Genomic DNA, 26586 nt, shown 5'->3' with positions numbered 1-26586 from the left:
TTAAATAAATTATAGTTCATCTATGCTATATAATCTTTAAAAACAACAATGCTGGGCCTTCCCTAGTGGTACAGTGGATAGGAATCTGCCTGCTGATGCAGAAGACATGGGTTCGATCCCTGCTCCAGGAAGATTCCACATGCCTTGGAACAACTAAGCCTGTGCGCCGCAACTGCTGAGCCCGCATGCAACAGCTCCTGAAGGCTGTGTGCCTAGAGCCTGTGCCCCATGAGAAGAGAAGCCACCGCAACAGAAGCCCGTGCACAGCAACAAAGAGTAGCCCCCATGTGCACAACTAGAGAAAGCTTGCATGCAGCAAGAGACCCAATACAGCCAAAAATAAATAAAGGAAGAAACTTCTAAAAAGCAAAAACAATGATGCTTTATACTGATATCCAACTATAAACAAAGTTGTCAATAAGTGAAACAAAGTACGTAGAACACTTTGTAGAGTATAATTCCTTTTGCATAAACAAACATAAGCATATATGTTTACAGAGAAGTATATATGTAACCATTTTTTCTCAAAGGGAACCTCCAAAATTGTTCATTGTCATTTCCTTTTCCAGATGAGATGATGGGGGAATACCAAATATGGACATGGGTGGGCAGAGGTCAAAATCACTTGATACTCACTGGGATGGAAGAAAACTTCTTGGTTCGGGGAACATATTTGATCCAAATCTTAACAGATGAGCCAAATTTCAAAGTCATCCATAGTGCCTGAGGACATGGTTTCTTTTTTTAACAATTAAAAACTTCTCACATTTACAAATATGCTTATAGCAGATTTATTCATTATGGTGCCCAAATGGAAACAAGCCAAATGTCCATTAAAAGGGAGAATGCGTAAAAAGTTGGGTATTCATTCAAAGGATACACAAATACTATGGCATTCACAGCAATTTTTTATTTTTTAAAGAATACTGCTGCATCAACATGCATATATTCCAAAGACACTGTACTGAGCAAAAGAAGCAAAATACAAAAGAATTCATACGTTTGTGTGTTGAAGAATAGGCAAAAGCAAATCTGTAGCGGTTGCCATCAGAACAGAGGCTACTAAGGTGGGGGGGGACGTTACTTACCAGCAAGGGTGTGAGGGAAACTTCAGAGGTTCTAGACTTGTTTGATACACTGATCTGGGTATGGTTTTACAAATACACACACATAGGCAAAGATACTGAAGGTATGTATATTTTATTATACATTGGTATCAATACTTCAGAAAAATGTTTTTACCTCTTTAATATGTTTTGAGGCAACAAAATTTTTAAAAGAAAAATTTTTGGAGCTCAACAAGGAGGATCTGATGTGTTACATGTTTCCAGTAATTTTTCATCAATCTAAAATAAATAGCCCCTTGATTCATCATTTCTCCCTTGATTTATACTGTTAATTTAGTAAAAAGGGTGTACTAGGATGAATCATGAATAACAGCTCTCAAAGATGTCCTCATTCTCATCTCCAGATCCCGCAAATGTGCTATCTTCATGGCAAATGACACTGCAGATGTGAGTAAATTAAAGGCCTTGGTGTGGGGGATTGTCTCAGATTACCCTGGGTGGGCTTGATGTGCTCATAAGGCCCTTCCAAGAAGGACGCAGAGGAAATCATCAGAGAAACAGATCTGAGGATGCTACTCTGCTGGTTGTGAAGATGGCTGGGAGCCAAAGAATGCAGGGAACACAGCCCAGGCAGAAACATAATGGAAACCAAACTCCCCTCTCGAGACTCCGCAGAAAACAGCCCGTTGACACCTTGACTTCAGCTCAGTGAAACTGGTTGCAGACTTTTGGCTTCCAGAACCATAAGGCAATACACTTGTGTTGTTTTAAGCCACCAAGTTTGTGATTATTTGTTACAACAGCAATACAATACAAAGGGGAAGCTAATACAGAGGAGAAAAAAGGTAGGGTGCAAATACTCTTACTCTTGGATTCTTTGGTTTGTTTTTCATTGAGGATGCAGAAAATCCTTTTGCTGAGTCACTTTTTATGTCAAAGATGATTTCCATATCAATAAAGGTATTATTCTCTCCTGCTTAAATGATTCAGGCATTTCAGTGAAGAAATCAACACTAACATATTTTAAATTAATACTAAGCATTTTTTTCAGCTATAAAACTTCCACGTGATCCTTGCATAAACTAGATAAAGAAACCAAAACTAACAGCTCAGAATCAAAACTCTCCGGGCTGCCCTGAGCATTCTCACATCATTATCTGGGCTGACAGACCCACATGGAAACTGGACTAAGCACTTTCAGTTTCCAACATGTCACTATTCACAGTATTAATAGTGAACAAGAAAAGGAAGGTAAGGATGGTTTCCTCCCTTCCCTGGCTCACCTGCATTTGGCATGAGGACAGGTCAGCTGGAAAAGCAATGCCCCCTGGGAAATCATCCTGTTCAGCCTGGGTCCCCAGGGGATCCAAGCTGCTCAGTGATCACCGTGCTCCCTTCTCCATGCTGGTGACTGAATAGGCTTGAGTGGGCTACGAGGAGAGTAATCTTCCCAGGTGGCACTAGTGGTAAAGAACCAGCCTACCAGTGCAGGAGATGTAAGAGACGAGGGTCGATCCCTGGGTTGGGAAGATCCCCGGAGAAGGAAATGGCAACCCACTCTAGTATTCTTGCCTGGAGAATCCCATAGACAGAGGAGCCTCACAGGCTACAGTCCATAGGGTCGCAAAGAGTTGGACATGACTGAAGCGACTGAGCATGCATGAGCTGAGAGGGAAGGTTGGGGGCTAAATGCTTCAAAAGTGAGAATCCTCAATCCCAAAGCAGGCAGGTAAAGGCATGTTACTGGAGCCGAGGCTGTGTGCTTTTGAGAAGGCTGATGTGTGTGAGTTGAATTCTCTCTCTGCTACATTCCTTCGGGGAGTGGGGGTGGGCGGTGGGAAGGAGGGGCACGGAGAAAGGTTCATGCTATCTGGCAATCATTAAAGTCAACATCAAGGCTTGGGAGTAAATGGGTCTCAACTCTAAAATACGGGTGCAGAAACTCTGCCCATAGTGTCTGCATGGAGTTCTGAAACTGGAAAAAAGCTTGTAAGGGGGCACTGTGTGTGTCTGTGTGTTCATTTGGGACCAGTAAGAGACAAGTTTGTGTTCACAAGTTCCCTAGGTATTTATACTGACCACTATTTACACAACATGAACTTAGCAGCCTGGAAAGAAGCCCAGGGAGGATGAGGTAGCTCTTTTCCTTTCTGTCCTAAATACTTTCCTTTAAGATATCCAGCCCCTCTGAACCCAGGTGTGGACACAGAGCTCAGGGTGGGCCAATCAAGGTACCCAGCCACAGTGACTGGTCCAGGAAGGCACATGTGACACAAGACCTTCTCCAGGGTGCTTCTTTAGAAGCCAAAGAACAGTCTCACCTTTCTCGTGGGTCAGGAGCTATGCGCCTCTGATGTGGAAATGGCCGATGACCAGGTTCCCAGCCAAGGAAGGGAACCTGCAGGCATCAAGTTCCAAGCAAAGCCTTCTGGGCTGTTGAGCCCTGATCTGTGTATGAGTTACAGAGATCGGTAACTCATGGGGTTCACTCATGCATGAGGCCCGCTCCACCCTTCTTGAGGTTTGGTTATGAGAGCTAGAATTTCATCCTTTACTGTTTCAGTTAATTCACTTTGCATATCTACCCATCAGAATGAAAAAAAGAAACTGACAAGTGGACTCTTACGGAAACACAAGGCACAGATGCTGCCCTCGGAGAACTTAGGATTCATATGAAAAGATAGGGACAATTACAGAAGAAAATAAAAGTTAAAATATACTGAAGGGCTTCCCCGGTGGCCCAGTGGTAAAGATTCCACCTGCCAATGCAGGAGATATGCCTTCAATCCCTGGTCTGGGAAGATCCCACATGCCACGGAGCAACTAAACCCATGTGCCACAACTACTGAGCCTGTGCTCTAGAGCCTGGGAGCCACGATACTGAACCCACATGCTGCAACTACTCAAGCCCACGTGCCCTGGAGTCCACGCTCCGCAACAAGAGAATCCGCTGAAATGAGAAGCCTGCGCAGCACAGCTGAGAGTAGCCCCTGCTTACCATAACTAGAGAAAAGCCAAAGCAGCAACACCCAGCAGAGCCAACAAATTAAAAATATATACATATACTTAAGCATCACATAGTACTTACTTCACATATACCTGTACAGTGAATAATTCTATTGTCAAATATATGAAGAATGTGCTAGAGTGGACAAGCTGAGTGGTTTACAACAATGCCCATTATTCAGCTCCCCTTGGGACTCAGAAGTTTCTGGCCTTTGTTTTAAACAATTTCACTTTCTGAAAGACAGTGGAGTGGAAAGCCCACATCTGAGTGAGATATAGGAAAAAATGTGGACCTGCCACTCCCAGCTACCTATTCATGTCAATCTGGATGTCTTCATCTGAAAATACCACCTTGACTCAAAGTGCCTGAAACAATACAGAAATGGATTTTTCCAATCTGATAAGTTCAGGGGTGGAGTGACCTTGAGGTTAGTTAACTCAAAGGCTTATTCACATCATCATAGACCCTGGTTCTTCAGCTTCTCCACTTTGCTATTTCGGGTCACAAGATGACTGTATTTATTCCAGGCGTCATACCTGGGAAACATCAAATCCAGAGATTCTACATTTTTTAATGTCTCCTTAGGAATTCTAAGTCTTTTTCAGGACATCCAAACCCCAGCATTAGTTTGAACTGAGTCACATGTCAAACCCCAAATTAATCACTTAAAAAAGGAACAACTTCACCCTGATTGTCTTAAATTAGTCAGGACGTACACTTGGAATGTGGGCTAGGAATGCCTTCCTCTAAAGCATATGAGGGTTAGGGGTAAGGTGGTGTGCAGTATACTCAACATAATTCAGGCTCTACCGGCAAGGAAGAAGGGGAGATGCAAGCTAAGCTAGCAACTAATAATGTCTGATGGAGTGACACAGGTTTCCTACAAAGCCTCTCTGAGCCTTGATTTTCTCATCTATAGAATGGGATGCAAAATATCTATGATAAAGGTCTGTGAGGAACAAATGGAATAGTAATTTGCTTAACATATAGTAAGTTCTCAGTAAGTATTCACTTTCCCCTTTCCCTTCTCATTCAAAATACATGCGTTCAACCACACTTTTTTGAACATTTACTATGCACTAGGTATCAGGGACATGGTTGTAAATAAGACAAACACAGTCCCTAGTGTATTTACATTCCGCAGGAGAGACAAAACACAGCAATTGGTAAGAAAAGTAATTGTGATCATGGTAATGCTGAAAGAAGTAGAGGGAGATGTCATGTTCCAGGAATCTTTTGATTCTTTTCAATTTGGGCCGGGGGTGGGGTGGGGGGTGGGGGAGAATAGTATCTCATTTCTCCTGAGCATCAAATATAAAGAGAAACGTTCACCATACACTGATCTTTGCTCCTTTAGGCTCAGCTGATCCTAAAAAGCGAAAGATTATTCCAGTTGTACTTTCCTATCTTAATTCTGCAGTGGTAACTTAAATTTTTGTATACTTCCATCACATAGATTTTTAAAAAATCTCTCTGCTTATCTATGGTTAAAAGAATAAAAATGATTTCCTCAAGGAAAGTTCAACCAATGGTAACAGCCACAGTTGCACCACAAGGCATAGGCATAGCTTTTAACTTTTTTTTTTTTAAATTAGAGCAGGACATTAATCTAAATGTATTTCAAAATTTTTATAAGTTTTGTACTGTCACAAATAAAAGCACTACCTCACATTCACAAATTATATAATTCAGAGGTTCCTCAATCTGGCTGTGTATCACAGTACCACAGAGAACTTGTTAAAAATATAGATACCGTCAATCCTCATTATTTGTGGATTCTGTATTTGCAAATTCACATACTAACTAAAATGTATTAACGATCCCAAAAGCATCACTTATGGCACGTTTATGATCACTCACCAACAAATACAAAGAGGTAAAAAATCTCAGTCATCCCATATGCACCTTCCTGGCTGAGGCAGAAAAAGGCAAGGCTCTGTTTTCTCGTTTAGGCTTTCATACATTTTCCACACACTTTCTGGAAAAATTAGTCCTTTTTGCGGTCTAATTAGTGGCCTGATTTTTACATTTTTGTGCTTTTTGTTCAGCACCACCTCCCTTCCCTCAACCCGCGCAGTCCCTCCAGCAGAGCTGAAATGTTGTCTAGCATCCCTTAGCACCAGAAGGCTGTATGTGCCTTACAGAGGAACATGGGTGACAGGAGCTTGGTTCAGGTACAAGTGCTGTTGGCCATGAGTTCAACATTAATGAATCAACATCCAAAACAGGAAGAGAAAATGTGCTGATCTCTGTGTAAGGCCACTCGGGAAAGTGCCAAAGTAACACCTGTAGTGCATAATGAAGCTATGGAAAGATGGAGAAGTAGCTAAATTTGTGGGTTCATGAGACAATGATAGCTGTTTTGTTTAAGCAGAGTGGGTAGCATTACTGTGAGGGTGAAAGACAAAGAAATTTGTGGTCATGTTACCCAGAGTCAAGAAATTCTAAACCCTACAAAAATAAATAAGATACAAGGATATATTGTACAACACAGGAAATGGAGCCAATTTTATAATACCTATAAGTGGAGTACCTATTGAGACACCCTCCACCCATCTATCCACCTTCTCATCCACCAAATGTAAGCATCAAACGGGCAGCATCCATGAATATTTGTCCACTAGAGTGACTCTAATAACTACTCAGTGATTTTTCACAGTATAGTCACTCTTTCCAAGCTGTGAAGGGAACTGAATTCTTCCTATAAATCAGTGGTTCTCAAAACAATGGCGATTTTGCCTCCCAAATGTCCAGGGGATATTTGGCAAATCTAGAGCCATTTCAGTTGCTACTGGCATCTAGAGCGTAGGGGACAGGGATGCTGCTAAACATCATACAATCCGCAGAACAGACTCCACCCCCAAATTAAAGAATGACCTGGCCCCTAATGTCAATCATGCCCAGGATGAGGCAAATCTGCTTACAAGCATGGATGCAGTAATCACAGTAGGCAATTTCTCACCCTTGGACACTGCACTCCTGCCATATTTTACTGTTGAAATGACACAGCAGTTTTGAGTCACATGACCTCCCAACAGCATGCCTACCATGCAGTATGTGTTAGTTGCTCAGTCGGGTCTGACTCTCTGTGAGGCCGTGGGCTATAGCCCACTAGGCTCCTCTGACCATGGAATTCTCCAGGCAAGAATACTGGAGTGGGGTGCCATTTCCTTCTCCAGGAGATCTTCCCAACCCAGGGATCAAACCTGGGTCTCCTGCACTGCAGGCAGATTCTTTACCGTCTGAGTCCCCACTATGGAGTAGTTGTATGGAAAGATGCCTGGGGAAGGCGTTTCTCTCTCCTGTCTTACTGGTTTATTGTTACTCATCGTAAGCCAAGAAGCCATAATCTTCAGACATCTATCTTTCCCATGTGCATTACCCATCCCTATTTCCTTCTTTGCATATCATACAAAGTGCAGTCCAGCATCATAGGAAACAGGTGTACCCTGACCCTGTTTGTGAGTTTCCATAAAGGGTCTGGGGTGAGGGGAAGTACATCCAGGGGCCCATGACCATGCCCTGTGCCTCCACCTCCGTCTTCTTCCTCCAGAGAATGAAGGGAACCTTGACCTGCTAGAGATGCAAACTCTGTGATAGCCCATGAGATCAGACCTGCTCTCCAGCTACCTTGGTCACATGCTCAGGCAGCGAGCAAAGAACAACAGATTACTAAAGATCGTATTCCCTGAACAGAAATATCTGTGGGCAGGGCAGAATACTTGAACTCAGGTGCAGCATTTCATTTTCAGTAAGGTTTTGTTTCACAATGAATATGGGATCTTCCTGGACCAGGCATCGAAACGCTATCTCCTGCATTGGCAGGCAAATTCTTTACCACTGAGCCACCAGAGAAGCCCCCAAATAGACTATTTTTTAGAGTAAGTTTTAAGTTCACAGCAAAATTGAGTGGAAAGGGCAGAGTTTTCCTGTTTCCTGTCCCCTCGTTACACCCCTATCCTTCCCTACTATCAACACCCCAAACCAGAGTGGTTGATTTGTTATAATAGATGAACCTACCTTGACATATGGTCTTCACCCAAAATCCATAGTTTGTATTAGGGTTCCCTTTTAGTATTGTCCATTGTGTGGATTTTGACAGGTGTCCACCATTTCAGTATCATGCAGAAAATAGTTTCACTGCTCTAACAATCCTCTGTGCTCTGCCTGTTTATTCCTCCCCTCCCCATCCCTAACAACCACTGAATTTTTTTTTATGGTCTCCATTCAGGATATATAACCTTTTCAGATTGGTTTCTTTCACTTGGAAATGGGGGCGAGGGGACACAAAAAACCCCAGATGAGACCTACTCGAAGAGACATAAAATAGTATCATGTGTTCAGAAAACCAGGGCTTCCCAGGTGGTGCAGTGGTAAAGAATCTGCCTGCCAATGAAGGAGAGGCAAGAGATACGTGTTCAATCCCTGGGTCAGGAAGGTCCCCTGAAGTAGGAAATGGCAACTCATTCCAGTATTCCTGCCTGGAAAATTCCATGGAGAGGAGTCTGGCAGGCTACAGTCCATGGGGTCACAAAGTCAGACATAACTGACTGACTGAGCACACAGGCATGTTCAGAAACCACAGGTGATCCAAACAGAGCATCATGTACAAAGAGGAGGACTGGAGAGGTACACAGAGGCCAGATCAGGAAGGGCCTTTGCGTCATTTGAAGAAATCAGGCCTTATCTTTTAGGCAACAGGCAGTCATTGAAAGGTTTAAGAAAGAATGTGAAATTACCAAATTTTCACTTCTGACAAATCACTCTGATGGTGAAGGTGATGTGTGACTTGGTCAAGTAACTTGACCTCTCTGAGCTACTTTATTCCTACATTTGTAGAATGTGGACAATTGTGTGCATACCATAAGACTGTTGTGAGGATTAAATGTGCTAATATATTTTGTTATTATTGTTGTTGTTATTGCTGCTATTCTCAGAAGAGTGAGATGTCAGAGGGAAGGCAGTGAGAAGCAAATTCATCTGCTCCCACATGGTCTTCATCAACACAACATTATTATTCCAGAAAACGCTTGCCCTGAAAGGTAGAAGTGGCAAATAGCTTCATTTTTAACTGCAGGAACATCCTTTAAAACCAATGAATTTTGCAATAAATAAAAAGCATCAAATGACGGTTTATACCCCAGGACTGTTTGAACCCTTCCCCTCAAAATCATCACCTTCGCTGCTTCCTCCAATCCTACACTACTCTTCACTGTCATTATCCAAGACCCGACATCATCAGACCCACCAAGCAGAATTCAAAACCTCTGAAATAGCTGGGCTAAGCCCTCCTCCCTCTAGATGCTACCAGAAGCCTGGAGATGGGGCCTTCCTTCACTGGCCATCAGCAAGAGACTCTGCTCTGTCTTATGTCCAGATTGTTGGTGACATTTTCAGGAAGGCAGCATTCAAGAACAGGCGGCCTGGCAAGTAGCAATGCTGCAGGTGAATGAGAGAGGAAGAGAGACTGATGATGACGAGAGAGGAGCAACTGAGTGAAGCATTACTGAGAAACCTTAGGGATAGGCTGTGGGGAAAGAGGACACTTCAGGATGAAAATTGAGTAACTGGGTAGGTCATAGAAGGATTTTCTCAAGTAGAACCTGCACAGTTTGGTGGGTATGATCTGGTATGTGCATTGACACCTATCAGAATCAGTTTTGTTGGGCTTATTCTGATTTCTACCCATTCAACAAGATATAACCCCAAAGACCCCATCAGAGGTGGGAAAGCCTGGATGCAAACAGTTCAGCTGAGGCTTCTCAGGTTCCATAAATGAACATCATCTCCATGCTCCGCTTGGATAGAATTCTCTCCTCAATGAGAAACTCCACCTGTACACGGCTGGGTCTGCTTGTGGGCCCTCTGTTCCTTCTTGTGCCTGCCTACAGGCTCTCTCATGTGTGGACGTGAGAGCTGGACCATAAAGAAGGCAGAGCGCCGAGGAATTGATGCTTTCAAGTTTCGGTGTTGGAGAAGACTCTTGAGAGTCCCTTGGACAGCAAGATGATCAAACTTATCAACTAATCAAACAGCAAAGTCAATCTTAAAGGAAATCAACCCTGAATATTCATTGGAAGGACTGATGCTGAAGCTGAAGCTCTAACACTTTGGTCACCTGATGTGAAAAGACCCTGAGACTGGGAAAGATTGAAGTCAGAAGGAGAAGAAGGTGACAGAGGATGAGATGGTTGGATAGCATCACCAATTCAATGGACATGAACTTGGGCAAACTCCAGGTATTGGAGATGGACAGGTAAGCCTGGCGTGCTGCAGTCCATGGGATCACAAAGAGTTGGACTAGACTAAACGACTGGACAACAAAGGCCAATTTCTAAATTGCTAATGCTCAGAAAGCATAAAATCCATTCTCACTGATGTAGATTTTCCTGAAGATTTGGGTGAAAAGACAAAGGGTGAACAACTCCTCCTGGTGTTAGCAACGGAGGTCTGAAGACCCAAGAACCTCCTCCTCCCCTACCACCCCTGGGCAGAGCAGGATTGTGGATCACCTGACCATCAAGGAAAAGGTGAAGGCTCCCTTCGCAATCTCCCTCTGCCCTCAAGTTCCTCTCCGTAGGCTGACCCACTACCCTGCCTCCCCAGTAGTCCTTTCTGGTGTTTCCAACTGATAACTCCTCTGCTCACATTCCTTAGCAAAATCCATGCATTTACATAATTCCCTCAGCAACACAAAAGCAAGCAAATAGGGCTCAGCCAAACAAAAATTATCTCACCTTCCCCAGGCCACCCTTCTTTCTTTGTCTGAAGGTATACTTATTAGTTAGAGAAACAACACTGACTATAGGAAAAGTATACTTAAATGAAGACTAGTCTCTGGAAACTGGAGGTTGGTGCTTGTCATATATTTTATGCCCAAATATTTCCCTGTCCAGCCTCCCATACCTTCTAGTGTGAAGACTGATGGCACTTGTTAAAACTATTCCCCTTTACAGCTTTAAGACTCCTCTCCCCCACCCTTTTTTCTACCTTTAAGACTATAAGGGCTCAGGATTTCTGGCCCATCTCTCCCTTTCAGTCGCCCTCATCAAAATGAAGTTCACCACACTCCTCTGCTCCTGATCTCAGGTAGCCTTGGTCTGCAACTGTTTGGAGTAGGGCTTGGGTTCCCAGCCAGAGGCTGGGCTGGGTCGCAGCGGTGAAAGCGCCAGATCCTAGCCACTAGACTAGTGGTCAGTCAAGGGCCCTGGCCCTTCAGCTTTGCAGAAAAGAATTTCTGCAAAGATGAAAAGTAGTGAAGGTAGTAAAGCAGTTATTAAGACGAAAGAGGACAGTATGTGTAGACAGGCACATGAGCCGACTCAGAGGGAGAGTCCTTGAGTCACACCCTTGTGGCAGTTTGAATTACTTTTATGGAGTATTTCTTCTGGGTTTCATTTGGCCAATCATTTTGATTTGCCTGGTTCACAGTCCATATTTGATATATCTCAGGAGCCGCCCATGTGTGCGCACACATCTCTTAGCCAAGATGGAACCTACCGCAAAGGCATCTGGGTTAACATTGCTCCCCCTTTGGCCTGCAAGGAACCTGTTCTGTGCATGTGTGTTCGGGGTGGTCTCCTGAACAAGAAATATGTGGTTTTGGCAGGGCCCAAACTCCTCCCTCAATTGTCCTGCTATTCTTGACTCAGTTTCAGTCAATAGGGAATGACTCTCCAATTATTTTACCCTGGGTGGCGGTGGGGGGGGGCGGGTGGGGGGAGAGGGCATCTACCTCCTGCCTCACTCCTACACACTCTTTTGGGAATAATTTCAGCACGAGTCAAGGGTTCTTTCTGTTTCCATCCTTTGCATTTCTTTTTTAAAGTGCTACACTCAGAGCAGCACAGAGTCTGGGGAATGGATGGGACAGTTGAGATAGAAAGGAGATGAACAGATCAGAAGAAAATCTTTTTTTTTTTTTTTTTTTTAAGGATGTGCCATTTGTTACAGATTCACATACTTCTTTACCGTCTTTCTAAATTGGGCCAATAGTAGCTCCCAAGGTTGTTATGAAGTGAGTATTAAAAAGTGCTTAGAACATGCAGAAAGGAAACGCTCAACAAATATTAGCTGTTGTCATTATTCTCTCAACGGGTTTCAGGGAACATATTTTAAGGGGCATTTACCTTTACAAAGAGAGGTAGGGAAAATTTCCCCAAGGGAAAACATGTCTCCTTTGAATAAAGTTAAATGAAGGAACTCTGACTGGGCCAGTGAGAGTTTACTAGTAAGTCTGACAAAGAAAGTAAACTGTAAATAGCCAGTAAGTAATGTTTAAGCTCTTGATTAGCTCTGCAGAAGTAAATCTTTAAAAAAAAAATTGTGTGTGTTTTTTAAAGAAAGCATTGGGTTTTGTTTCTTAGCTAATCTTAAAGGTAGTGAAGCCTTCACATAAAATGCAAGAAAACCATGGATTTAAGTAAGATCCTCCTTCTGTACCAAGATTGCTCATCAAAGTGACTCCCACGCTACCCATCTGAATTTTTTCTTATCCTCCTGCTGAAGAACATTTGTTTTGCCACTGGTATGCAGCTAAAGGAACCAAACTATCCTCATCTAGTAAGCAATTAACATCTGGGATCAGAAAATGAAATTCCATCTAAAGAGCACCTGGGATCCTGAAGTCAGGTTGACAGTCCTTTGAGACTGGTTCAATGATTCTTCTGGAAAAAGTTCTCTCCACCCAGGATATACAAATGGAGTATCTTACAGGGTTGCCTAGAGTATAAGGACTCAGGACACACTGAAAATCACCAAAGCTTAAATCTAAAAACATTTCTGTAGGTAAAAGAGGATTGCTCCAGGAAATGAGGGCTCCTTTCCCCCAATCCAGCAAGTAAAGGCCAGGGGTAAGGAGTCTCACTAAGACTCCCTAAGGCAAAGCATACGTGGAAAATGCTCCAAATAAATATTTGGCAAGCATCAATTTTATAGAGCTGGAAGGAATAGTTCTCAAAATATCAAGATGTGATATTTCAGGGAAATTCTGAATGCTCCTTTCCGTTCAGCATCATTTTTTTTTAACATAATTGAGATCACATTATAGGTCCTGTTCAGTTTGTTTACTTCATTTAACCTACAGTAATTTTCCATGGCATAGGTATACTATAAGAATATTTCAAAAAAAAAAAAGAATATTTCATATTCCCAACACATGTTTTGTAAAATAATTATTCCTCTATCACTGGAGATTTATGTATTTTTACATTTCACCATAAATAAAGAGCTGATAAAAACTGGGTTTAAATGTGGATCCAAATCTCTGGTTATTAGCCTAGGATATTTTCCAAGAAGTGAATTATTGATCAAAGAATTTGAGTGTTTTTAAAGACACTGAAGGATAGGTTTTAACACTCCTCTTGCAGTAAGTGCATGCGTTCCTCAATACAGTCTCATAAAATAAATAAAACCAAAACTGATGCACAGGAATTGGTTTTAGCTTATTGAATTTCAGGTTTTCATATTAGCAATTTGTATTCTTATTTCACCCTCTGTGAATACTTCCCTGTAGCTCAGATGGTAAAGAATCTGTGTGCAATGCAGGAGACCTGGGTTCAATCCCTGGGTCGGGAAGTTCCACTAGAGAAGGAAATAACAACCCACTCCAGTATCCTTGCCTGGCAAATCCATGGACAGAGGAGACTGGCAGGCTACAGTCCATGGAGTTGCAAAGAGTCGAACATGACTGAAGTGACTTAGCACTAACACTTGTTCATTTTACTCTGGGCATCTTAATACTTTTAAAAAATATATTAATATAAGGGGTTGGGAGGTAATGGTGAGTAACAACTAAAGGGTACAGAGTTTCTTTTTGGAGTGATGGAAATGTTCTAAAATTGACTGATATTATACTAAAACCCACTAAACTGGAAACTTTAAATGGGTAAATTGTACGGTATATGAATTATATCTCAAAAAGCTGTTTTTAAAATAATATTAGCAAAAATAACTTCCATATTTCCCTTTTTCAAAATTTGTTGGCAAATTTTCCAAGTCTGTTTTTTGCCTTCTCATATTTGGGAAATACACATTTTGAATTAAATCTATTATCTGTTCCTTTATGATTCTCATTGTTTTTATCTGGAAAATTCCTTTACATGCAAAGACAGTCACCAACAAGTTCTTCCCATTTATTTTCATCCTTAATCCATCTGGATTTTGGTGCACATTACAAAGTTATAATTTAATGTTCTCCAAATAGGTACTTATTGAGTAAGTTTATCCCTGTCCCCTCTTCCTCACCATGTTCCGATGCTTGCTATGCAATGTTTTATATATACCAGTATCTATTTCTGGGCTATTACTGTTTTCAGTCTGAGAGTTTAATTATAACTTATAATACTCTCTTAACATTTATCTTTAAAATATGGCTTTATATATAGTATTAGTTGACTTCATTAATCCCTTTCAAAGCATTCTTAGCTATTCTTACACTTTTTTCCTTCTGGATGAAATTCAGAACAATTTTACCAACCCTTTGAGAATATGACACTGCACTTATATTTGAATGATGGATTAATCTGGGCAGAAGGGTCATATTTAAAATATTTACCAGCTAGGAGCAAAAATTTTTTTAATCTACTGAAGTATTTTATTCATCAGGTCCCACACATGTCTTAAGTTTGTCTATACATTTTACAGAGCTTCTTGCCATGGTCAAAGATAACCTATTCCCCTGACATCTTAAAACAACTTTTTTTTTTTTTGGCTTGAATATGGAAAAACTGGTTTTTGCATGTGTGGCAGTATTTGCTAATGTCTTATTAATTTCAAGTCCAGATTCCTGAGCATGCAACTTGGACTATCATCTGCACTAATGAAAACAGCCTTTTCTTTCCCAATACTTATAACTCATTTCTAATTTGGCTTTTATTACACTGAAAAATAGAAAATCAATATTCTGATGACAAGCTCTGAGAACTTTAAGCATATATTAAAATTAAATCCTTGACAAGCAGACTTAAAAAGGATACATAAAGCTCTCAAGCTTTCAAGAAAGAGCTGAGGTTAATCAACTGTGCCACATTGTAGAGTCTGTTTCATCTAAAACAAGGCTAAAAATTATGTATACATATAGCTGATTCACTTCATTGTACAGCAGAAACTAACACAACCATTGTAAAGAAATTACACTCCAATTAAATAAATAAAATAAAATGGGGCTAAAGAGCACCCAGAGTCAGCCTGGTGGCTCAGACGGTAAAGAATCTGCCTACAATGCAGGAAGACCCCGAGTTCGATTCCGGCGTCAGGAAGATCCCCTGGAGAAGGGAATGACAACCCACTCCAGTATTCTTGCCTGGAGAATTCCATGGGCAGAGAAGCCTGGTGGGCTACAGTTTCTGGGGTCACCAAGAGTCAGACATGACTGAGGGACACTCATGAAGAGCACACAGAAGGGTTTACCAGATCAGGTGAGGAGACATCTGGAGCTGGCACTCAATACTCGGGGAGGGGGGTTACTTCCCTTTTCCCTCTGGTGTGCTCTCCACATTCAGATCACATGTAACATTACCTGTTGGTATTTACGGTCACTGGTCCTCAGCAGACCTAAGCTTTCTCACCAGATATAAGCTGAAGCTAGCAATGCCCAGAAAGTAACACTGGCTATTAAACTGCACTCTTCTAAAGTTCCCTGTCTAGCTCTTTTGGCATAAACTGTGTTACACCTTTTACCATGACAATACCCTCTCTCTCAGACATTTCTGCCTAAAGAATAAATTTTTATGTTTTGAATAAGTACTCACATAAAACCCTTGTTGGTTACAAACTATCAGATCCAACTACTAAATTTAATATTGGGGTGCTTGTAGCTAACAAAAAAATAATAACTTATGTAGCTAACAAAATAAGACTAACTTGTGGAGACAAGGCACCAGTTTCTGAATAGCTGATTTTAATGGTGATATGACTACTTCCAAATGCATTCAGTCACACTCATATTCAAAAGAGTAAAACCCACAGTAACCGCACATGTCATGAAAGTCTTGCATTTACTGATTTATTTTTACCATAATGAGAAATGATTTTTACTTTTCTAAGCCAACTAAAAAAGTTCAGGTCAGTTTACTCTACTGGTGAAATGAAGTAAAACATGCCTTCCTCCTCCCCCAAATGACTACAAAGGAAAATCCATGTATGTTCTTTCATTTAAGTAAACTGTACTTGAATGACACAAATATCAACACATGTTTAGAGACAACAGTAGTTGAATTTCAAGGCTGAGCGGTGGGTTACCATGCTCTGAGAAAAGCCTAGGTAATCGCCTGTCAAGGAAGAACCATTTTTGTTAACTCTTTTTAACATGAATCTTGATCAGCACTTCATTAACTAGAATACTTCCATTTAAAAAACTGCAGTTTCTGTACACTTAAGGATTTATTTGGGAACACAATTTCTAATAATTCCCTATAAAAGACCTTAAATGACAGTAAAAGAAATTAGTGTTTAATAACTGACATATAGAAGTTTAAGTAATTTATATTTGCCAAAGAACTTACATTTCTGCTCCTCCTGAATGTAGTATGGGTTTCAAAACCATCTTCTTGACTCTTCCAGTTGTCTGTCCCACTAGTATGAATTTCATTTAAGTTATGTTGAAAAGCATAAAATGAAGAGTCCTAATGGCTATATAATCCCTGTAAAGCTATTAGCAATAGGGTAATATTCAGACACATTTAAGTAAGTAAACTTTCTAGAAAGAAAAGGTACCACAGTTTCATAAAGGATGGTGGGTCCACAGTTTTAGTGTGGGGCTTGGGGAAATGGATTCTAAAATCATTGTTTTTATGTCTATGGGAAGAAAAAAACCCCTCAAAGCTGCCAATTTAAACATTAACAAGATTTAGTCACACTACAATTAGAGCAGTGCTATGAATAACAATTTTAGATATTTATAAACTTTTTTAACTTTCAATTTTCAATTTTGTTAAATTAAAAAATCCATACAATTGAAAGCACATAGGCACGAGGCTAACAACCAGTGACTCCAGGTGAAGGTTATATAATGTTCACTGTACCATTACTTTTAGCTTTCCTGTAACTTTGCAAATATTCAAAATAAAAAGTGAAAATGTCTATAGTAGTCAAGACACCACGAGTGAAATTAAGAAAACACAAGACATAGACATGAAGTATGTCACTGAAAATCACTAGTTTTAGAGTGTTTTTGTTTTTTTTTTTTTAAAGGCCTAACTTACAGGTAAAACTTTTCTTCTAAAAGAGAGCATGAGAGAGACACACAACATGCATTAAAAGACGAAGTTAGTTTAGAAGTCAACAGAGACAGAACGCTATGCATATAATGCCCTCATTGACATCACGTCTTGAATTTTCAATGTGGGTATATTTTTCTTGGTCCAACATTGGCTGCCATGTTAAATCATGCAAACCATAGCAATCCACTGACTTGCATGTTTACAAATGATAGTCTCCCAAAGTGTGAAGTTTTCATTCAGGAGGGTCGGTATAACAAATCTCTCCGTAAGATAAAACTGTTTCCTAACTCTATGGAATAAAATGTTTTCTCAGTTGAATGCCTGAACATTGTGTGATATTATGAACTTCCCATATACTATTTAAGTTGGCTAAGTTTTAACAATAAAGTTCATGAATTTAATTCTTTTTTGACATCTCAGGTAATGATAAAAACTTCCTATGTCCTATTAGATCTTTGGCTGAATGCTATCACCTTAGAAAAAGTCCAAGTTGGTGCTTTTTAAAAAATCTTCATTTACTTTTAGATATAAGATAGCAATAGCAACCACAAATCTATCTTTTGGTGAAAAGTAAAGTAAAAACTATATGCTAAGAATATCAATACTGAGACAATCTGTCTCAAACCTAATGTTCCCCTTCAGGATTCCCAGGCCTTCAAGCACACTAGGTGGTACAACAGCACATCTTTCCCCTCCTCATAGGTTCTGAGAGAGAAGGGAACTTACAATGCAAAAGCTAAGGACTAAGTAGTGGGCCGGTAACTTGAAGAAACAAGCGGTGGGGAAGCCAGTTCCTTTCAAAGGGTGATAGAGTGGCGGCTGGATGCAAGAGTCTGGAGCATGGACACAAGCTGATCCAAAGAGCAATATCCTTAATTTCTGGGGACAGTACAGACTGGTGCTTTTTAACACTCATTAGAAATTGTCCACATATGACTCTTCACCCTTTCTTAGTTCTACAGGCCAATTACTACCAAACATAAGAGAACTGAGGCTGTAATATGGGTCACTATGAAAACTAGTTTATATACAGCTAGATAGCAGGGTGTGGGGAGACTGGAGGAGGAGGAGAGAGACGTTTGAAAAAACTGAGTGTTACTCTGTAGACACTATAACAACCCAAGATACCTTAACTTCTTAAGTAACCTGATTCACAGAATCAACTAAACTAGAAACTGCTTTTTCTTTTAAAAACACATATACATTGTTAAAAGCAAAAATGAGAAATATTCACATTCAGTCAAGCCCGTTTTTTCAAGTTCCCTGAGATGGCATATATAGATACACAACATAGCTCAAAGTAACAGCAGAAAGTCAATCATTTAAAAAGATCATTTAGAATACAGTCAAATTTCTTTTTCAACAAACATAATCTACAAGATAAATTATATCCCGATTGGGTTATTGCTATAAATCTATTCAAATCAGGAAAATCCCTCATATTTAAAGCTCTCCAAGTAATTTTGGCACAAGTCAAATCTTAGAATTCTGAGTTTAAAGTCCCTGAGCTCTTTAAAAGGCTAGCTTGCCTTCAGCCTCTTCTCCAGCTACCTTCCCCTCCAATGCCTTGCAACCTGCCCGAGCCTCTCATTCACTATAAGTCCAGGCTTAAGGATACAGCCTTTCTAACCGACCCTGCTCTGCAGAAACCATGTAGCTTCTCTGGCTTGAAGAATCCAGTTGGATTCTGGAGGCGGAAGAATCAAATGGGGGTAGATCTCCTGCCTCCTTATTAATATTTCTAAAACTGCCTACAACATTCAGGGTTTTAACGTCTCCAGGGCTTTATGCCTCAGATGCTCGTCCAAACACTGGATGGCAAAGAGGTCAATGTCCGTGTCGAATTTGTTGGCAAACAAGTGGTGCACGTGCAACAGCCAGTTCAAGTCACCAGCTCCGAAAACGCACACAGAGCGCACGTGGACGCCGCTGCACGGCGGGTAGGGGGCGCCCTTGGAAACGTCTCCTTCAAAGTACTGCCATTTAACAAACCTGGCAATCGCTTGCATGTCAGACATGTCATACTTATGGCTTAAGGACAATGACCCTGGGACTTCGGGGATCCTCTGAATAGTGGCCCAGAGATACTCGTCTGGGCTGTATGTGTCTTTTGCCCACTCCATAAACTTTTGGATATTTTGGTTCTGGAGCACGTACTCCACATACTCCTTACTGACCACAAAATAGGCACTGCCTGAAAACAGAGGTGTTTCAAGAGGTGGATGTATTTTGTCAGTCCCCATGTTTGTCAGCTTTCCATCCACGACTTCATAATGCTTTTTCCACCTTTCTTTCTTATGGGATGGCATTTTCTCTGTTTCTAGGTTGTTCTCGCCCATCAACAGCTTCAGCTTCCTGACAATTTCCAGGTTGGTTTTAATAGGAAAATCCATACCGCAGAGATTTATCAGGTACTTCCAGCCTGCATTCATCTGGTAGAGGTCCTGCATGCAGTTAAGGTCAGCCTGAACCCGGCTCCAGGACGCATACACCACGCTCTCCAGCTGACTGGCGACAAAGACATTACTGAAGCAGGATGCGATGCCAACAGCTGCAGCCAAAAAGGATTTCTCTGATTTTCCATCCACGTGAATACAATAGAAATTCTGAGGCATATATATGGCCCTCAGGAGCCTGTCAAGCATTTCGATTTTGTGATGAACCACTATAGAATATGCTATTGGAAATTCCGCCTCTTCTTTACTAAGTGGTTCTGTAATATATTTGCGCTTCTTAATGAAAGAAGCACAATCACCAGTCATGTTTATGTAGTCATAGTTTGTCCATCGAGCACGCTTTTTAAATTTCACTGTTAGACTCTCAAGCTTTACCTTTTGAATTTCATCTACATCACCCTGTAGAATTTTGGTGCAATTAATATTACTACTAGGATTCTCTTCAAACAACTCCAAATGTCCAAAATTTACAAATTCAGGCTTTTGATGAATTCTTAAAACAGTGAATGTGACCACCGAAAAAACAAGAAATAAGAAGTAGTATTTAGCGGGATAAGAAAAAAGTTTCCTCCTCCACAACTTCCTCAGCATTTCAACAACTGGGGACTTGGCTTTATTAAGGGTAGTCTTTCAGGCTTCAAGCAGTACTGATTTCCTCTCTGTCGTGGTCTGGAGATTTGTCAGTTTGCATTTATCAAAAGTGCAAAGGCATCTTGAAATGGACGATAGCACTAAGAGAAAAATAGAAAGGGTACACACACATATATAAATAGAATCTTTTACGACATCTTCTCATCAGGTTCAGAAAGTGTCCTCTTTGCTACGAGGTCAGAAGACAAAAACAAAGTCAATCCAAGAAAAGTGTTAAAGGATACCCATAATCTCTAGTATTAATGCCAGATTATCTTTTTTAAAAAGTTGAGTACAAGGATATGCTAGAATATCCTATAATCAACACTTTACCTCTCAGGTATATTGAGGTGCAAAATACAGTTGAAGACCTAGGCTGTAATTATTAAATTCTCCATAGGGTGAGTTTTGGTGTTTATTTTGCAGGGGAGGGAGGGGTTATTGTTGCTTTTTGTTTTCTTTGGTTGTACTGCACAGCACGTGGGATCTTAGATTGAACTGCACCCCCTGAGTGGAAGCACGAAGTCTTAACCATTGAACCACCAGGGAAGTCTCAGTTGGTGAGTTTTTGATCCTGGGCCAGTGGTAATTAGCACCCCTTGCCTTGAAATTGTTACTAATCTGGGTTTCTCCAGACACATCCATTAGTGTCCATCAGTTGGCATCAGCAGCCCCAAATATTTGAAGAGATAAGATCCATTCTACTCTTCATCAACTTAGGAGTGGGGTCCACTGAAGGAGACATTCAGAAATGACTGTGGATGCTAAGAATCTCTGAAGGAAAAGCAGGTCAACTGGATTTTCAAAGCGGAACAGAAAAGTTCAGGTGAAACCAGATCAGATTTGGAACTGTTTTGGGTTGACATCACTTTGTTCAGTTCCATACCAGGCACCACAGGAAGAGAAAATATACACGACCCAAAAGAGATAAACAGCTTTGTATTTCCTGCACTGGTTATACCAGGTTATAATAATTAAGCCTTGCTGAAAAACAACACTCATATGCAAATTGTAACTTATGAAAGACTCTTTGTCTGTATTCAAATTCCAGGAGCCTAACCCACTTTTATTATGGAAAATGTTTACAAACATACAGATGCTGTTTCATTTTCAAAAGTCAATTTTATTACTTGGCAACTGGTTCTAACAAAGAAAGTCAAATACTATCAACTCTCTCAAAACCAGATTTATAGAGATTCGAAAACTTTTTAACACCAGAATTAGCACTAGAATTTTTAAATGCTTAATTAGGAAATAATTTGTGAATATTGATAATACAAATAAAAATAACTGACCATCATTAGTACAGAATAATATTACAAAAAGTACTTAGACTTTACCATTTAAAATCAAGAAAAGTCAGGATCATTTAGTTCTGATTCCAGGTAACATCCTGTGCCCATGTAGAGTGCTTCTTACGCAGTCAGGTTTCTTAAATGTACCAGGCATCCAGCAGTGGTGTTATGTCCCGTGAGTCTTTTTTTTTTTTTTTAAAAACATGTGAAACAAAAAGAAAAATTTTTGAAGAGATACACATGCCCACGTAAGTATACATATACACTCATAAAGCATACTGGTCTACTAATTCAACATATTCACTTTTTTCTTCAAAATGATGGCTGGTCATATTCACTTTTTTCTTCAAAATGATGACTACTTGATGTCTTTTAAAATTTTCTTCTCTCCAGTCTTTTTTTTTAAAGTCTGTATTTGTGGATAAACATTTTAAAGGTTTGAAGACATCCTGCAATTTAGGTTGAACTTTAAAAGAAAACTCTGGTAGCATTTCCCAAAATGTGTGCCAAGGAACAGCTAATAGCCCTATATGACTGGAAAAGTCAACATACTCTACGCCTGCTGTGAGAATTTCCAGTGCTCACTGGCCCACTGAAGACAACCCTACAGCTGAATCAGCTGCTTATCTCATCTTCTTTCAACTGTCTTGTCTATTACCCCACTCCAAATCTTTAATGGAAAGCAAACATTGAGATACTGTTAAGATACTTAAGCATCTTAACCATTAAGACATCCCCAACTATTATGCCCCAATCACTAATGCCAAAGAAGCTAAACGGTTCTATGATGACCTACAAGACCTTCTAGAACTAACACCAAAAAATGATGTCCTTTTCATCATAGGGGACTGGAATGCAAAAGAAGTCAAGAGATACCTGGAGTAACAGGGAAGTTTGGACTTGGAGTACAAAATGAAGCAGGACAAAAGCTAAGAGAATTTTGCCAAGAGAATGCAGTGGTCATAGCAAACACCCTCTTACAACAACACAAGAGAAGACTCTATACATGGACATCACCTGATAGTCAATACTGAAATCAGACTGATCATATTCTTTGTAGTTGAAGATGGAGAAGCTCTAAACGGTCAGCAAAAACAAGACCAGGAGTGAACTATGGCTCAGATCATGAACTCCTCATTGTAAAATTCAGACTTTAAATTGAAGAAAGTAGAGAAAACCACTAGGTCATTCAGATACGACTTAAATCAAATCACTTATGATTATACAGTGGAAGTGACAAAGAGATTCAAAGAGATCTCAAAGACAGCCTGAAGAATTATGGACAGAGGTTCATGACACTGTACAGGAGGTAGTGATCAAAACTATCCACAAGAAAAAGAAATGTAAAAAAGGCAAAATAGTTGTCTGAGGAGACCTTACAAAGAGCTGAGAAAAGAAGAGACGTTAAAGGCAAAGGAGAAATGAAAAGATACAGCCATCTGAAGGTAGAGTTCCAAGGAGTCGCAAAGTAAGGAAACTTAAGAAAACCTTCCTAAGTGAACAATGCAAAGAAATAAAGGAAAACAATAGAATGGGAAAGACTAGAGATCTCTTCAAGAAAATTAGAGATACCAAGAAAACATTTCACGCAAAGATGAGCACAATAAAGGACAGAAATGGTATGGACCTAACAGAAGCAGAAGATATTAAGAAGATGCGGCAAGAATACACAGAAGAACTATACAAAAAGAGATCTTAATGATCTGGATAACCATGATGGTGTGATCACTTGCCTAGAGCCAGACATCCTGGAGTGCGAAGTCCAGTGGGCCTTAGAAAGCATCACAACAAACAAAGCTAGCAGGGGTGATGGAATTCCAGTTGAGCTATTTCAAATCCTAAAAGATGATTCTATTAAAGTGCTGCACTCAATATGCCACCAAATTTGGAGAACTCAGCATGGCCACAGAACTGGAAAAGGTCAGTTTTCATTCCAGTCCCAAAAAAGGGCAATGCCAAAGAATGTTCAAACTACTGCACAGTTGCACTCATTTCACATGCTATCAAGGTCATGCTCAAAATCTCCAAGTTAGGCTTCAATAATATATGAACCAAGAACTTCCAGATGTTCAAGGTGGATTTAGAAAAGGCAGAGGAATTAGAGATCAAATTGCCAACATCTGCTGGATCACAGAAAAAGCAAGAGAATTCCAGGAAAATATCTACTTCTGCCTCATTAACTACGCTTTGACTGTGAGGGTCACAACAAATCATGTAAAATTCTTGAAGAGATGAGAATGCCAGACCACCTTATCTGCCTCCTAAGAAATCTGTATGCAGGTCAAGAAGCAACAGTTAGAACCGGACACAGAACAACAACTGGTTTGACTTCCCTGTACCTCAGATGGTAAAGAATCTGACTGCAATACAGGAGACCTGGGTTTGATTCCTGGGTTAGGAAGATCCTCTGGAGAAGGGAATGACAATCTACCCCAGTATTCTTGCCTGGAGATTCCCATGGAGAGAGGAGCCTGGTGGGCTACAGTCCAAGGGGTTGCAAAGAGTCGGTCAGTAATGAGCAACTGACATTACTACTGCTACGTCAAGGCTGTATATGGTCAGCCTGCCTAGTTAACTTCTATGCAGAGTACATCATGAGAAATGCCAGGCTGGATGAAACACAAGCTGGAATCAAGACTGCCGAGAGAAATATCAAATAACCTCAGATGTGCAGATGACACCACCCTTATGGCAGAAAGTGAAGAGGAACTAAAGAACCTCTTGATGAAGGTGAAAGAGGACAGTGAAAAAGCTGGCTTAAAACAACATTCAAAAAACTAAGATCATGGCATCCAGTCCTATCATTTCATGGCAAATAGATGGGAAAACAATGAAAACAGTGAGAAACTATTTTCTTGGGCTCTAAAATCACTGCAGATAGTGACTGCAGCCATGAAATTAAAAGACGCTTGCTCGTTAAAGAAAAGCTATAACCAACCTAGACAGCATACTAAAAAGCAGAGACATTACTTTGCCAACAAAGGTCCGTCTAGTCAAGGCTATGGTTTTTCCAGCAGTCATGTACAGATGTAAGAGTTGGACCATAAAGAAGGTTGAGCCAAAGAACTGACACTTTCAAACTATGGTGTTGGAGAAGACTCTTTAGAGTACTTCAAGGAGATCAAACCAGTCAATCCTAAAGGAAATCAACCCTGAATATTCATTGGTAGGACTGATGCTGAAGCTGAAGCACCATTACTCTGGCCACCTGATGCGAAGAACTGACTCACCGGAAAAGACCCTGATATTGGGAAAGATAGAGGATGAAGAAGGGGACAACAGAGGATGAGATGGTTGGATGGCATCACTGACTCGATGGGCATGAGTTTGAGTAAGCTCCAGGAGTTGGTGATGGACAGGGAAGCCTGGCATGCTGCAATCCATGGGGTCTCAAAGAGTCAGACACGACTGAATGACTGAACTGAACTCATAGTTCAGGGCTTCCCTGACAGCTCATTGGTAAAGAATCCACCTGCAATGCAGGAGACCCCAGTTCGATTCCTGGGTCGGGAAGATCCACTGGAGAAGGGATAGGCTATCCACTCTAGTACTCTTGGGCTTCCCTTGTGGCTGAGCTGGTAAAGAATCCACCTGCAATGCAGGAGACCTGGGTTCAATCCCTGGGTTGGAAAGATGCCCTGGAGAAGGGAAAGGCTACCCACTCCAGTATTCTGACCTAGAGAATTCTCAATAGTCCATGGAGTCACAAAGAGTCAGACATGACTGAGCGACTTTCACTTTCAAGATGTACTTATTAAACACGAAATGTCAGAACACTGGGGAAAAAGAGTATCATGTAGGTTTCTGGGGTGGGAGAGTGGAGATAAACCACATGAAAAAGATTCAGAAGCAGAATGTCTTCATATTTCATAAAAGCCAAACAAAGAAGCCAGATGATAATGGAGCAATGCCTCCAAAGTGCTAAAAGAAATTAAATTCTAGATGAGAATTCTTAGAACTAGATGAACTACCATGTAAATTAAGGGTAAAATAAAAACATTTTACATATTAAGAGAGGAAAAGCTTCAAAATATTTACCCTTCTGCATTCTTTTTCAGGACGCTGCAATGAACTTTGATGAGCTCCATCAAAACTACGTTGTAAGCCAAGAAGAAAGACAACGTAAGAATCAGAAACTGTATCACAACACCAGAAGGAAGGAAAGGAAATACCGGGATGATAGTAAAGGAACACCTTAGGCTGTGTGTGTAACAGGCCAACAGACAAACCCAGCATACGGCCATGGGAGAGATGTTGAATGGAAAGAAAATGAAATGGAATAACTGATGGCAATAAGCATACTGAAAGCCCATTTGAACAACTGGCCGAGTTTGGGGGTGAATCTGTAATAACTATTTTGAAAACAAAGCAAACAAAGGGGGTTAGGGAGATAATTATTATTGACCCCAAAGAAATTAGAATCACACAATGATGAAAAAAAATACCACAATGCAGTCCATGGGTTGGCTTGGAAAAGCACCAGTCTTAATAATGTAAATGCTGTTTTTCAGTTGAGATTCAATAAAACAATATTAGGAGCACAGAGCAATGGGAGAGATGGGTGCTGAAACACAGGGGTTGTGTACTTTGCCCAGCATGACATAACTGGCCACAGCTGGGTATTTAGAATTACACTGCTGTTCCAAGCAAAGGCCTCCTCCTAATTGTACTCTTCTCCCAAGTGCTCTTTGTCATCAACATCTCAAAATGGTAAGGAGCTAATCAAAAACATAAAGTAGAGGGAAAGGGTACCACTCAGTGCAAGCTTGTTTACACAGTGATAAACAGATAAGGAGATGCACGTAAGAGAAGTCCACAACTCACCGAACATCAACTCTAGATTGGAATAATTGGAATAAGTAAGAAACATTAGAAGATTTCATAATGTGAAAGAAAAAAAAAGTGCTCTAG

The 26586-nt window shown here is 40.6% G+C and overlaps 1 protein-coding gene across 18 annotated transcripts in view; it reads right to left on the bottom strand.

Moving 5' to 3' along the window:
• Window positions 1–26586, bottom strand: part of GCNT1 (glucosaminyl (N-acetyl) transferase 1) — a 168595-nt gene that overhangs the window by 98138 nt on the left and 43871 nt on the right. For 12 of the 18 annotated variants that reach the window (XM_044939969.2, XM_044939968.2, XM_044939971.2 and 9 more), the window contains 2 exons: window positions 21721–21856; window positions 15952–20481 (listed from right to left, as the gene is read on the bottom strand). The exons of 4 other annotated variants lie outside the window; for them this stretch is intronic. In XM_044939969.2, coding sequence (XP_044795904.1) covers window positions 19055–20341 — 1287 coding nt within the window. In that variant the 5' untranslated portion in view covers window positions 20342–20481; window positions 21721–21856 and the 3' untranslated portion in view covers window positions 15952–19054. Of the gene's footprint in view, window positions 1–15951; window positions 20482–21720; window positions 21857–26586 lie in introns of those variants that run through there. 2 more of the 18 variants (XM_044939973.2, XM_044939975.2) reach the window with 1 other exon arrangement.

Source organism: Bubalus bubalis, chromosome 3, assembly GCF_019923935.1.
Source record: "Bubalus bubalis isolate 160015118507 breed Murrah chromosome 3, NDDB_SH_1, whole genome shotgun sequence".
NCBI lineage: Eukaryota > Metazoa > Chordata > Mammalia > Artiodactyla > Bovidae > Bubalus > Bubalus bubalis.
Note: the sequence above shows the minus strand (reverse complement) of the source record. Positions and strands in the feature narration are given on the sequence as shown.